Genomic DNA, 14,640 nt, shown 5'->3' on the forward strand with positions numbered 1-14,640 from the left:
TAGACATTGAACATTAGTTAATTACATAAACAGTGATTAGTGAAATATCTGGATATTTCAGGGGAGCCATGTAATGAACACTATATCGAGGCTTCTCTAATTAAGTGAGTAATCTTAACTCTTTCTGATTCGCCAATTTGTTGCTTAGCAATTACGTCATCCGTTTTTACACGTGGACGTATATAGATAGTGTTAGCGACATATTCCCGCCAGTAGTTCAAGTTTCAGTTATCGTGCGTGCACAGTACGTGTTTTCAAGTAAATTAAGTTTTAAGCTACCCTTGACTATTTAGAGTGCAAGCGGGAACCGATGTGTAAGTACAAACTATTTTCTATGCTTGCTTTTTAGTATAAGTTTCAAGTTTTGACGTTTTTTAACCTTAAGTACCTTTAGTCTCGGTTTTTTATACAACAGCCTATTGTACTAAGTCCAACACGTGGCAGAGCCCCAGTTTTCAAAGTTTTTATTTCATCTTGTTTCTAGCGATAGATCTTTATAGTTCACACTCTCCCTAGCTTAGGTTTCTATTTAGCAACTTTCCTATAAGAATCTCTGGTAATTCAGTTAAGTCCTTTCTTTGCTAGTAAATTCCCACATCGTTTTCAGTGGCGCTCACGCAAGCACGTTTTTATCACATCGTACAATTTTATTGCTTTCAAGTTTTTAGAGTGTTGTCATTTATTGTATTAGGACAGTTAGCAGTATGCGTATCTGCTTGGGATCACTGATGATTTTAATTGTATCTTTACTGGGAAGTTTGACTGGAAGTATTGTCATATCGCAGTTATGATTGGAATGTTCGCTATTATTGTTTCGTGACTCTTGTCATCTTGTAATCTTCTATTATCTAGTAATTAGTTTATTCATTACATTATATTTCAGTTTACGTTCGATTATCGTCAATTAAATCACCGTCAATCACAGCTGATTTTCCGTGATCTCTGGCTTTATTCGATTAGTAAAGCATCTCCCACACACGCTAGTCTCATCGCGACAAGTTGTCTAGCAAGTGACAATTCAGCCTTTCAACAGTCGCTGTGAACCTGACGTTACAATTATCTTAATGACACCAACATTACCACCCCGTGAAGCATTGTCTAGTAAGTTCCTTCCAGCACACTTCTCAAAGATGGATCTGCTCCCTTGTCTAAAAGAGAGTTGATTGCCTCTATCTCAGGTATATTTTATCACACATGAAAATAAAAAATTGACACTGATTTCATTATGTGCTGTTCTCAACATGACGTAGACTTTATGAAAATGGGTCACCTTGCTTCTGATCAAAAATTTTCCCTTCTCCCCACACCACCCCTGTTAATGAGACAATGTATGAAGCAAGCGTGGATAAAGCATACGTCATATGCTCTTTTGAATAAAGCATGGATAAAGCATGGATAAAGCATGAATAAAGCATGGATAAAGCATGGATAAAGCATGGATAAAGCATGAACAAAGCATCGATAAAGCATGGATAAAGCAGGGTTCCACGTGGTTACAAAAATAACACAAATTATCTGTTGCCAAGTCATCATTATCACTCTTGTCCTTTTTGTGAGCAAAGTGGGTCACTGGTCTTTCTGCCAGTACAGCAGTATTTTTGCAAGAATCTTTGAGGATATAAAGACAGTGTGACTGTCATTCTTCACATCATGAGCAATGTATTAACTTTCATTAAACAAGCTAAATGACAACCCATTAATTAATTAACAACTGCATTGCTAAGTGAAGGTTGGATGCCTGAGACATCCAGGGGCTTCTACTATTGGCAGCCAGCTCCTAGATTGAGACTGTCTCGTGGCTGACAAATCCTGGAAACCGAGCCATGACACCCCACACGGAAGAGAAGACAGGCACCAGTCATACTGAATTTAACAGTAGAAATAGGGAGGGAAGGGAGGGGAAACGCTTGAAGACATGCTCCCATGCAAAACTACGCTCACTGTAAATGCTATCGCTGAGAAGGCTGCCAACAAGTCTCAGTCTCAGCGCATATGGAGTCCTGGTGCATGCACATATCAAAAACACCCCTGATTACCACGGGAATGCAGGTGCTCTTTCATTAAATTACATTTAACTGGATTTATTTTCATAATTGCCTGACAAACAAGAATTATTTAATTACCAAATTATCACTGAATAAGTAGTGTTCCTATTCTGTTGCTACCATCAATCGTAGTTTACAAACATTTTGGTTCAAGTTATAACTGCAACAGAGTTTCCTTGTCATTAGGTCAAAACTATCAGTAAAAATGGTTGTGAAGTAAAGGTAATAAAGGAAAGCCTTTTAAGCCCAACTGGAGCCATTAAGCTCTGATTTCTGTAACATGGAGTAACTATAGGAGTGTTGCTACTCCTCCTGGATGGGGTGTTAGCCAAAATATTCAGATCTCAGATCCTGTCAGGTTGCCTCAACAATTTGTAGGTACCAATTGATATTATGTGGTGGAGAGATTGAGGGACTGTGAGAGTAAAGAGTGTTTCCCAAGAACACCTGGACACAGTCACAATCACCCCAGCCAAGGCTTGATCCCAGATTGCTCAATTTAGAGTCTACTGCACTAACCATTTAAGCCCCTGCATCTCCCACAAATGATTGCAAACATACATATAAAAAGAGAATTCCTAAGGGGCTTTAAAACAATGATGCAACAATAATAAAAATAGAAAATTAGGAAAAAATTATGTATAATTTTAAAACAGTCAGACTAAACGTTTGACACAAATTAAGTCTTCTTGAGTAGTTAAATCATGGTTCAATCCCTTAATGAAATGCATTTCAAGCCCAGCTCACTTTTGTAAGTACATGTAGTAAGATATTTCGTCCGTTCTGCTCTCCATGGTTTTCTTTCCCACTTGAGCAACCAGAGTTGTTTTAAGAGTGATAGACTTTGCCTGTCCTCTCCCCTGACCCCCTAGTGGCCTGTGCCTACTTAAACGGGGCTAAAACCTAGCCAGTGAACAGGCTCTAACACTCATCTCCATACCCCGAATTACACAATTCTGACTGAGACTTTAGAGATGTGACCTGCCTTTTCTGCTTTACAAATTCCTAGTATCTTTTTTTCAGATTTTCAGGCCCCGATAGTTCGGCCAGTCAATGAGCATTAAATCACAAAGGACTCTTAGGTTCACTATCTGTTTGAAATGCAAAGATTATTTTTAAACAAAACCGTGACAAAATATTCATTAGAAAATCCATATTTTTAAAGTTCTTTGTAATAATTGGCTATAAAAGACTGTGTCAGTGTATCAATATTTAGTGCGTTTTTAGGTAACTTTACACTATACACTGATAAGTAAACCTACAGCTACACAGTCCTGTCGTCAGTCATTCATGTATTTAAGCAATAAACCACACTTTCTACGTGTTTACCAGCACAATAAACCACACAGGATGTTGAGACAACAAAAGAAAAGCCTGTAAATCATGAGCCAATGCATCATTGAAGGAAAATCCTAATGGCTCGTGATTTACAAGATTTTCTCGCGTTCTCCCAACATCCCAAGTGGTTTATTGCACCGGGAAATCCATAGAAAGAGTGGTTTATTGCTTGAGAAAACAACTCGATGCATCCCTGAAGAGAATCCATCCAGGGATTAAATTATTCCACAAATGGAATTATCCTTTTATTGAGGTGTGACAGAATAGCTACTCTGGAATAATCCAGAGCATTTTCTCATTCTAGAGCAAGGTCAATCAAACACTCCCCAAAACAATTTAGTGCCCTTTTGCACCATGATCAGTGCACACGTACATTACAACGTCAACATGTATTGTACATGAAGAAACACAAACCTCTTGGTCAGCAAATCTGATGTAAGCCGATAAACCTAAATTAATAAACATTATTGATTTCAATTTTGTGATCCACTGATAGAGTGTGATACTCCAAATGGTCTAGGTATAAACCTTTGCTAACCTTTGTACAGCAGAACACAGCTCAACGCATCACTGAATGAGAATCCATCCAGGGATTAAATTATTCCAGAAATTGAATTATCATTTTCAGGGGTTTTATTGAGGTCTGGTCAGAATGGCTATTCAGGAATAATCTGGGAATTACTCTTATTCCAGAACAAGGTCAACCAAACACTCTCCCTAAACAGCTTTGCTACTCTTCTGCACCATGTGATCAGTGCACACATCATTACAAAGTCAGCATGTTCAGGTGTATTGTACATGAAGAACACAAACCTCTTGGTCCTGTTACTAAATCTCCTTTTCTGTCACTGTCCGTTTTTGTGCAATCTGAAGACGATGGTGAAGCTGTATCTCCATCTGCATCTGATGAGAAGGAGAGATCTTATTACATGGCTGCATGTTTCATTAAAGTGGACAGAAATTGACATGACTTAAAGCAGGGGTTTTAGTAAGGTGGGCAACAGGGTATGACATCTAGTACGCGAAAATTACTTGAATATGGTCTTCGTTAAATTTATTACACAAAGTTAAAAAGGCATCTATTTGCAAAAAAGTCTTTTAACATGCATGCTATGTCCTAACATGTGACATAACGGCATCATGGCATCTCTCACAAGTTTGCTGCATGCGCAGAAGTAAAAAAAATGTATGCAGCAGGTAACAGGTTATAGAGTGGCCTTGTAAGGTTTTTCACTATTTTATTCCTTAGGTATCTATCACTAGCATCCATCACTTCATCAGCTATGCATTGAATAACCAAACTTTATGCAGCATGCTGTCTAATTAACTTGACTAATTAAGGTACTTATAACAGAGAAAAGAAGTGAGGAGAGAATTAGAATTAGAGAATTAACACTAGGGTATGGAGCTGGGCACACCTACGATTATCTGGCCTTGTAACTCAGTTGGCAGAGCAACAGGGATTTAAATTCGGAAGCCTGACAACATCAAGGAATTTTCCTATCATTGCCTCAAGTGGTCCTCATTTCCTTTCCAGAAGGAAATACACGGGCTTATTAATTACATGACTAATTTACAAGTAGATGTCAAATGTACCTTCAAGGGCTGGTTCTGATGTCTGCTGACTTGATTTACGCTTTGCCTTCTTTAAATTGCCTTGATTACCAAAACTTGAACATGGCAATTTACGTTTCTTTCTTATGGAAGAGCCTTTTTTGATCTTCTGTGAAGCTTTAAAAGAAGGAATCAAAAACAGGTTTCTGAATAACAATGACCACAATGACAGTATTAAAGTGCAGTGAATGCTGCTATTGAAAGCAAAGAGTATATAAATTATGAAAATTTCTGTCGCCAGACTAAATAATGATGAAAACCGAAATAACCTAAAGACTTAAGTGAAAAAGTTTACTTGGGGTGGAAATTTAACATACATATTCCATTACATGCATGTTACATGTCATTATTAAGAAATGTGCAGCATAATCCTAAATTCTTTCCCACTGCTACCTCAAGAGGAGAAGGAAGATTGGTTAAGGAACTATAAAGCACCACTTGAAGTTAAGCAGATTTTATCAGATCCTACTTCACAGCAGTGTAATCGCTGCATTCAAAAATATTGCACCTGATGGAAACCTCTTGCAGAGTCTGACCTCCCTCCCCTCCTGGGGTCACTGGTGTGCATATCATTGTTGCAGTCAGGCTCACTTCTTATTGTTAAACAGAACTGCTTGTTAGCTTCATCTGCGTATAGATACTGGCTAGCTTATAATTCAGACCTTCATTTCCCCAGTTCAAATCCCATACAGCCGCAACATCAATGTGTAAAATTGCACTATTAAGAAATTCAATTGAAAGGAGTTTGACACAAACATGTTGGATACTTTCTCTCTTTTTTTCCCTAACACAAACTTGAAGAATTCAGAACGTGCTGAAGAATCTTACAAAGTTTACAGCCGAACTACAGGATATACTTTTTTAATAGTGCCCTCAGTTGACAATCAGCTTCGCACACAAATTTACATATTACAGCAAGTACATGAAACAGTCCTACCAGAATATTGCATTTTGAAGCTGAAATTGTTTTGTCAAAAAGCCTCAGGTTTACAAAATTTAAGGGCTGAATTAAGGTGGCTGTAATGCCTCCACTCTTCTGCTCTGATGATGTTGCCAGGATGTTGTTAGAGTATTATTACATCAATATAAAATGATATTCCAGAAAACTAACAAAAATGTAACAGAGAAGTCTTTGAACAGGTTTGATTTTGTTCAGAGGGTCTACCCTTAAAAGGTTTTTGCAAAGTTAAATACCAGAATTCAAACAATGTTATTGCTGAATGATACGTCTTAGTTGAGCCAAAGCTCTATGCAAAAGTTATGACCCAAAATAATTTCTTACAATTGAGTAAACCCAAAATTATAATAGGGCCACCTTGATAGAGAGGGAGGGCTAAGTGTACATTACAAGTAATTATACAATGCAATGTGCCCAGTTCACTATTTTCACAACTTGTTTGCCATAGAAACTTTAATAGCTCTTACAATAAATATACATGTTAAAAAAGCAGTGCTGGCAAATTCCCTGGAGAAGATGGCTGAACAGTCGAGTTTTACTTAACTTTTTTTGACCTAATTGGGGATGACTTTAAGTTGACTGTCTTAATTCTGCATATGAAAATAAACAATTATCAATCTCACAGCGTAAGAGGTGTAGTAAGTTTGATACCAAAAGAAGAATCTTCTTTACTAAAACTACAAAACTGGAGACCAATAACTCTCCTGAATGTCGACAGTAAAACTGCTTCTAAAGCTATAGCAAAACGAATTGAACCATTGCCATCATCCTTGATTCACCCAGATCAAACAGGTTTTGTGAAAGGTGGATACACTGGTGAAAATATTAGGTTCATTAGTGCTATAATGGAGCAAACTAAGAAATTCAGTTGCTCTGGTATATTGTCACTAGATTTTCAGAAAGCTTTCGATACTTTAGCATGGTCATGCATAAGCAATGTATTAAAGATGTTTAACTTTGGTGATAGCTTAAGAAATTGGATAAAGGTACTTTATACGGAAGCAGAGAGTACAGTGCTTAACAATGGTTACACAACAAATTGGTTTTCACCATCCACCGGAGTAAGGCAAGGATGTCCACTTTCACCGTAATTGTTAATTCTAACTGCAGAACTAATGTCTAAACAAATTGGGTCAAAGTATTGATTTCCAAGGAATTTCTGTGTTTGAAAAGGAAATTAAAGTCAGTCAATTCTCTGGAAATGCCAACCTTTTTTGTGCCAATCTGTCTTCTGCGGAAAAAGGATTGTAAATTGCAGCAGATTTTGGTGTAATTTCTGGTCTTAAGTTTAATATAAAGAAAACTAAAGTATGTGGCTGGGGAAATGGACAAATGATAAGAACAAGTAGTTACATTTAAAATGGGTTGGTAGGCCAACTAGAATTTTGGGTATTTACTTTTCCTACCACGAAAAGAAAAACAATGAAATGAATTTCAACCTAAAGATAAATAAACTGCAAGCAAAGTTAGATATATGGAGATCATGAGATTTGGTAAAACCATGATAATCAAGGCGCTTGGCGTATCATCTTTAATATATTCAGCTTCAAACATCAATGTCAAGAGAAGGCTGTTTTCTTTTCTGGGGAAAAATAAAAGGAACAAAATAAATAAAAAGAGAGGGATTATACCAGAATTATGAAAACAGTGAGCTGCGTATGACAGACTTCGTAACAATGATGAAAGCGTTAAGGTTAGCATGGATTCTAAGATTGTTGCAAAATAGCCAATCAAACTGGAAATTTGCTCCAGATCATCTTTTAAAAACTTATGGAGGACTTTGGTTTCTTTTGACATGTAGAGGACTTTGAAAATTTGCCCCTATTTTACAAGGACATCCTACCGTATTTTCATGAACTAAAGACTCTTTATGGATGTGACGTGGGAGATACACTCTTATTTAATTATGAGGAAATTTGTATTGAAGGTAAAACTTTTTTCTGGAAGGGATGCTTTACGAAAGGCATTAAAAGAATTAAAAATCTTTTAGATGAGAAGGGGCAAGCCCCATCCTTTCTGATCTTTCAGCACAAATATTCATTGAAGAATACTTCCTTCCTTCATTATTACCAAGTTATTTCTGCTATTCCAGGTCACCTCCTGACAAAAGCAAAATCCAAGGATTTAACATCTGAAAGTGTTAGTCATGAGGACCCAGAATCCTTCTGTCTAACTGAAAATGTAAATATAAATTTGCCTAAGGCAAAGTCAAAAGACTTCTTATTGGCTAATTATTCATCGGAAATACAATGATCAGCATGGAGGCCCAAAGCGATGGAACAAAACTATTACAGAAGACAAAACAAACTGGCGAAAGATATTTAGATCGGCAAGACATCTAACTAACTTTCTCTTTCACTTTGAGGCCAATAGTTTAGTTTTCCACTTGGGCATACCCAAAAGGCAAACTTTAACTTAGAAAAAGTTAAAACCCTGTAGTGTATCATTTTCTTTTGCCTTTACCCATTTTCTATTTGTTTTCTCTTTTGCCGACTTTGTTGGTCTTTAGCTTTCTTTAAAAAATTTGCACCAAAACAATACGGAAAGTGGTCAATTTTTTCAACTCAAAGTGTCTATGATGCAGGAGGGTAGATCAATTTTTTTCTTTTTAGAGGAACTTTTGCGGGTTTGAAAGGCTTCCCCAGTTTATCAGCTGATGATCAAAAGGTGATGAAGTCACAAATGCTGTCACGACCAATAAGCTCCCTCAAGGCCTGTAGTTTTGGTCAGTTTATGAGTAACCGGTTAAAATCAGTTAGATAATAACAAAATCTCTTTTTAGAGGTAAGCTTTACTGCATGTTCTACAGATTGTATTTTGATTCACCTTTCAGGCTCATTAAAACATGCCATAACTATTCAAATCTATTTAAGCTTATGCTCAGCACAATTAATGAAACATTCAGTAATCTCTCGTTAGTGAACTTCAATCATTTGATTGATTTCATTTGGGTCTGGCAATAAATCATATCACAATCTAACTCATTCAAACAATTTGCCAGTCAAACACATTAAATGTTCAATAATTGAATGTTTATTCAATCAATCGTTAAATCATAAACCAAGCATCACAATTATCACAAAAAATCAATTGAATGATTGCATTTCAATGTTTTTCACATCAAAGCAGAGTTTTTTATATGGTGGTTTAATTCATCTGGGTCTTGTATAAAAACCTTTGTCTAGTATTAGAAAGGCAGTTTTGTTTACCATACTATCCATGTTTTGCACTGTAGAATGACACAACAGTGAAAATCAGACTTAAATTTATGTATGAACTGACATTCAACTCTTTCTGCAGAAGCAAGCTGTCCAGACATTTGCTCTACTTCATTTCACAAGTACACGCAGGAAATACCATTAAAATTCACACCAGTTGATATGCAGGTAATATCATATAACATCACATTGTGACCTGTGAACAGGAGATATCAAAAGCATGATACATGTAGTTGATAGAACAAGGTTCACAACTTCAAGAGTAAACAAATTTGTTCTGTCATCAGAAGTCATCAGCACAATGACCCCACCCAGGGTATAAACCCAGCCTGCTTGATCCAGCCTACAAACTGAAGCCCATTAGACCTAACAATTACTTTAATAATGTAGAAAATAATTACCATTAATGTAACAGAACTTCACCACCAAGTCTTGTCGCTGAACTAGTTTATGATTTAACCCATCACACAAAGCCTGGTATGTTGCAGCTAAACCTTCCTTTTGTCTCCAGTGCTTTAACATGTAGTATCCCCTTTCAGACAGTTGGTCATGACCTCGATTTATTTCTTGAAGTTTTGCATCATCAATGTCTAAGCGACGTCCTAGCTTTATCCACTGTTCCACAATTTCAGCACTAGGCTAATACCATTAAGACATATGGTAGGTAGATTGACAGTGTATGGAAATTGCACTCTTAAGCTGGCGCTTTGAAAGAAAACCCCATCAACCTATACATTTTCTGAAAGCTTAATGTAATAGTTATAGAATACAATCATATCTTTGAAATTTTCTAAAAAATTATTGTCGCAGTGGGATTAAAAGAAATACCCAGAAACACTGCTTCCCTTAAACTGGTTTGCTTACACACGTGAATTATCGGAGCGGCGCGATTAACATCTGAAATGTTTCCTCACACAACACCCTCAAAAAGGGTGTCAGCGATTTTCCAGATGTGGGTTGGGTTTTTTTCTGCACCCTTCTAAAGTTTGATATTTTCCATGTGGACGTTTCCTTCTACTAAAGAGTCCATAACTTTGAAACAGAAGCGAAATTAAACAAAGCCCAACACCCTTCTTTTGGAGGGGGCATCCTGGAACGTACCTGCCAATTTTCAGCCAATTCCGCCAGAAGACGCCAACAAATGAATTAAAAATGTTTATCCTTATATGCAGTTTTATTTTGCCGAGAAAAAGATGAAAAACCTTTTATGAGATTGGTATGATTAGATGTTAAAAATCCCCTCCGCACTGACAGATGTTGGCATGGGTCAGTTTATGACAACAATGGCTTATGCCAACTTGAAATAAACAGACATCTACAATTCTGGCACGGAAACCTGTCGCAGTAAAATCATCCAAGAAGCGAGAAATAACAAGAGCTTTATACAGGTTTGTATTTAAACTGCTGTGATTTCTTTTGCTTAGAAGATTTCGTCAGCGGCATTGGTGTTATGTTGCTGACAAGCTTAGGCTTCTTCATTCTCCAGGCATTGCTTGAAACCATGCCTCCTGAAGCCAAAAAAGGAAATCGCGACATCTTCATCTGCGCTTGACTCTATTGTTGTAGAAGTTTTGGAATTTTGTCCATTCTCCAGCAACAGGATTTGGTCTGTTGTAGAAGTTTTTATTAAGCCTGAACTCGTTCCTTAAGAGTCACTGATAGGAAATAACGAGAATGGCTGGCCTGGTTCGAAAAAATCGAAAATCCTGAAACTTAGCCTAAAGAACGCTTTTAGGGAACTACTTTTGAAAATGTTTTTCCGATTTTCCAGGAATTTAAAGTCTTTGAGAAATTTGGAAAAAACGAAACTACAGCTTTTTGCCTCATTAAATATGCAAAAAATATCTGGAAAATTGACAAAGTTCTCGGTATTTGCATTGAAACAGTTTACAAAACTAGAACATGGGGTAAACTTAGCATTAGAGCTTTACCGTTCTTCTATCTAACAATAGGAAGTTCTAAATTTTTCAAGCATTTTGAAGGATTTCGTCGAATGTCGAAAAATTCCCTTTTCAAGCCCCTATGAAAACTGCAGAAAATGCACAGTTTTACGGGCTTAAAACACATCTTGGTATGTCCAATATGGAACCAAAGCAAGTACTGTGCAAAAGTGTGTCATTTCTACTATAATAATACAGAAAAAAATTTCTGGACAACTAAGGTTCACAAAGGCAAAATGAAAAAGTTCGCAACAGTCTCTTCTCAAATTTGCATCATGCGGTATATTCAAAGAACTCTATTGTTAAGCACTCTGGTCTGTTTTTGTTCCATTTGTGGGCCCTGCTTTGTGGGAAATATACAAAAATAGAGTTGATCCATGTCATTATTACAACATTGTTTTGACATTTCACGCAAGGTACATAAAACTATAGAAAAAGCCCAAAATATAAGTTCAAAGTCACATAGATTAAACAGGCTACATGTATTACGTGACTGGCGTCACATAATATATATTTTCAATAAGCTGCAATTGGAATTTCTAGATTATTGAGGTTTAGACACTTGCTTATAATAGAATCATATCAGGGTTTGTCTTTCCCGTCTATCTACACACTCAATTAGTCTGCAAATATTCGAAAGGAGACTGGTCTTTAAAGTAAATTTTAGCATGTGTCTCGATTTTGATGCAGACATATATTTATTTATAAAGGCATCTTACAATAGGTACAAGCACACATTGCATGCCTATTTTCCCCCTTGCTAGAAAAAAAAAACAATTTTTTCATGTTATGTACCTTCATCATTAAATGTTGAATCATCATCATCATCTGTTTCATCTGCTTCTGTATGTTGGTAAAAAAAAAGATTGACATTTTAACCAGGAGAAGTCGCTAACTTATAAAACCTACCAGCTTCTCAAACTGATTCTAAACGTGGGTAACTCGAAAAAGCCACAAGTAGAGAAAGAATAAAATTTCCTACTTCCCGAATACAGAGTAATAAGGCTGCTCTTAAGTAGCTTTACTTCTTATTACACTCATGACAAAACCAAAAATGATCTTCATGATGAAAAAAACTTTCCGTACCATTTATCCCGTTTCCAAGATTTTCAGAATTTTTTATTGAATGGAAAGCGCCCTTAGTTACACATAGACTGTCTGGTAATCAGAGGTCTGATCAAAGGAATTACTTGACTTACTACTGAACAATATGATTGTCAAGAACCAGAGCAGAATTTAAACTCATATACATGTATACTAAATAAATTTCAAACAGTAAGGATATGAAGATCTCCATTAGAAAGAGTTTTCCAGTTCTGCTATTTCTCAATAACATTATGGTACCAGAAATGATCATTACCATGAAATTCTTGGCTTGTTTTAAAACTAACCTTTGGCTGAATCTTTCCCAAGGAACATTTTGCATGCTTTATACTCCTCTTCTGAGATTGTTGTTTTAAGCTGCAACTCTTCAAGGCTCAATTCTGTCAAGATCTCTTCTGTAACAAAACATCTTTGAACCACTTCACCAAGACGACCAGACAAATAATCCACCCACAAGCTCTCCAGGATCTGAAGTGAATCACACTTCACTGTTATCAGCAAACTTCCAATACTAACACCAGTAATAATGAGTCGCATTTCTTTCATGTATGCCAAAAAGCTATTTAAGTCATCCTCGTTGCTCGGTGGTGTAGCCTTCAGGTACCTGTGAGCAATCAAACCCAATACTTTTTCCGTAGATGCTTGGAGAGCTTCATTTTCTGCTTGCATACATGTATATTCTGATGGCAAAGGTACTGCAGATGTCTCCTTATGCTCACCATCATTAGATACTACTGATTCTGTTGTTGAAACAGGAGTTCTATCCTGTGTGTTGTGTTCTGCAGGTTTCGTGGCATACACATCAATCCTTAAATTGACTGAAGCTGTTGATTTAAAACAGTATTCAAAATCCATATAGTTAGTTTAAAACAATCTCATCCTAATCATGCAGAGACAACTTTTCGTTTAAATTTTAGGCACAAGAATCTGGCCAAGCCTAATCTGAAGGTCTGTGCTGTCCAGTCACTTCCACTCAAAGCTGACTGGCTGAGAATCAATGATAAGCAGTCTCTAACTGCACATCCCAAAAAACACAGACCTGGTCAGAGTCTGTGTTCTTTTGCTGACTAAAGATAAACTAGCTCTTGGGAAAGGCCTGAACTTTTATTGGTTATGTTTTGCCTTTGTATCAAAGTCCTTGTTTTGTAAGTGCAAGTCAACAGACAAAATCAGCTAATATATAAATAAATGCCAAATAATTATACTACTACAAGGTATATCTACACAGTGCAGGTGTCTGTACCTTATTTATTAAAGGGCATTTGACACCCTTCTGCGCAAGTGCTGCAATTTGATTTCTTATCCAAGGAACAGTTTTCAAAGTTGATATTTGTGAGAAAAATCCTTCTCCATTGACCTTGTGAGGTGTGAGAAAATAGTAATACCGATATAATAATAATAATAATAATAATACTAATAATAATACTACTACTAATAATAATGATACTAATAATAATACTAATACTAATAATAATAATACTACTACTAATAATAATAATAATAATAAAAGTTATACCGATATGGAAGAACTGTATCAATAGTCATCTATGAAAGATTTAAACGGCATATGTTGTGCTTTGAGTTGAATACCGTCAAGAAATATGATGTCCTCGAGCTGGGGTTTTCAAAGCAGCTAGAGATGAAAGCCACTTTCGTCCTGTAGCCATCTTGTTTTGAAGAAAAAAGAAAAAAAAACTAAGAAAAGATGGGAGGACGAGTATCGGAAACTTTATATAGCTACACATGTGTAAGTTGGAAGAAAGTAAAGTGCATAGGCTTATATTAAACTTACACAGCCTTCACACAACATAAACATGATACATATTCTTTACAGACAAAAGGTCAAAAGCCAGCAGATAAAGAGGTTTTCAAACGGCACATGAAACTCCAAGCTGACTTGCAGCAAATTTGGGTGACACGCGTGTTATTACAATTTCTGTAGGTTAGAGAAATGGTGTTGATCAAGACCACACATGTACTTTATTGTGACAATGGCCAATACCAGTTCTGCGATGTCAGATGGTACTCTCGCCGAGGGCAACTTTGTTCAAAGTGACGACCCGCACTACAGTTACAACAAGTAGGTCGCTGTCTTGGTAGTTGGTAATTGTATCTGGTACCTGGTGTTCATCGAGTGAGGTTGTTAATGCAGGCTTCTAAACGTTGGCCTAGAAATTCCATCGCATCACTAGGGGTGGTGAATGGTAAATACGAGTCTTTGCGAGACAGTGAGACAAGTGTTTTTTTCAGCGAGCCTGAGACATTTTGACTTTTTAGATTGCGAGACCGAAACTTCAAAGCGTTTAGACTCTAAAAATTCAAGCCCCAGATTTAGTTGAGGGTTAGAATGAGCTTGTACAGCCTTATAGCCAGCTTCTTGGAACTGACTGGAACTGGAAATTCGATTATAACACACTACATTA

At 36.6% G+C, this 14,640-nt stretch overlaps 2 protein-coding genes across 2 annotated transcripts in view; one reads left to right on the forward strand and one right to left on the reverse strand.

The window, feature by feature from the left end:
* Window positions 1–14,640, reverse strand: part of LOC145491344 (uncharacterized) — a 515,242-nt gene that overhangs the window by 250,118 nt on the left and 250,484 nt on the right. The window contains exons 18-21 of the mRNA XM_081470516.1: window positions 12,505–13,041; window positions 11,909–11,956; window positions 4,980–5,114; window positions 4,197–4,286 (exon numbers count right to left, since the gene is read on the reverse strand). Of these exons, the coding sequence (XP_081326642.1) occupies window positions 4,197–4,286; window positions 4,980–5,114; window positions 11,909–11,956; window positions 12,505–13,041 (810 nt within the window). The remainder of the gene's footprint in view (window positions 1–4,196; window positions 4,287–4,979; window positions 5,115–11,908; window positions 11,957–12,504; window positions 13,042–14,640) is intronic.
* Window positions 1–14,640, forward strand: part of LOC145491379 (uncharacterized) — a 130,827-nt gene that overhangs the window by 81,667 nt on the left and 34,520 nt on the right. The gene's annotated exons all lie outside the window — the stretch shown is intronic.

The sequence above is a fragment of the Orbicella franksi genome, chromosome 6 (genome assembly GCF_964199315.1).
Source record: "Orbicella franksi chromosome 6, jaOrbFran1.1, whole genome shotgun sequence".
Lineage (NCBI taxonomy): Eukaryota > Metazoa > Cnidaria > Anthozoa > Scleractinia > Merulinidae > Orbicella > Orbicella franksi.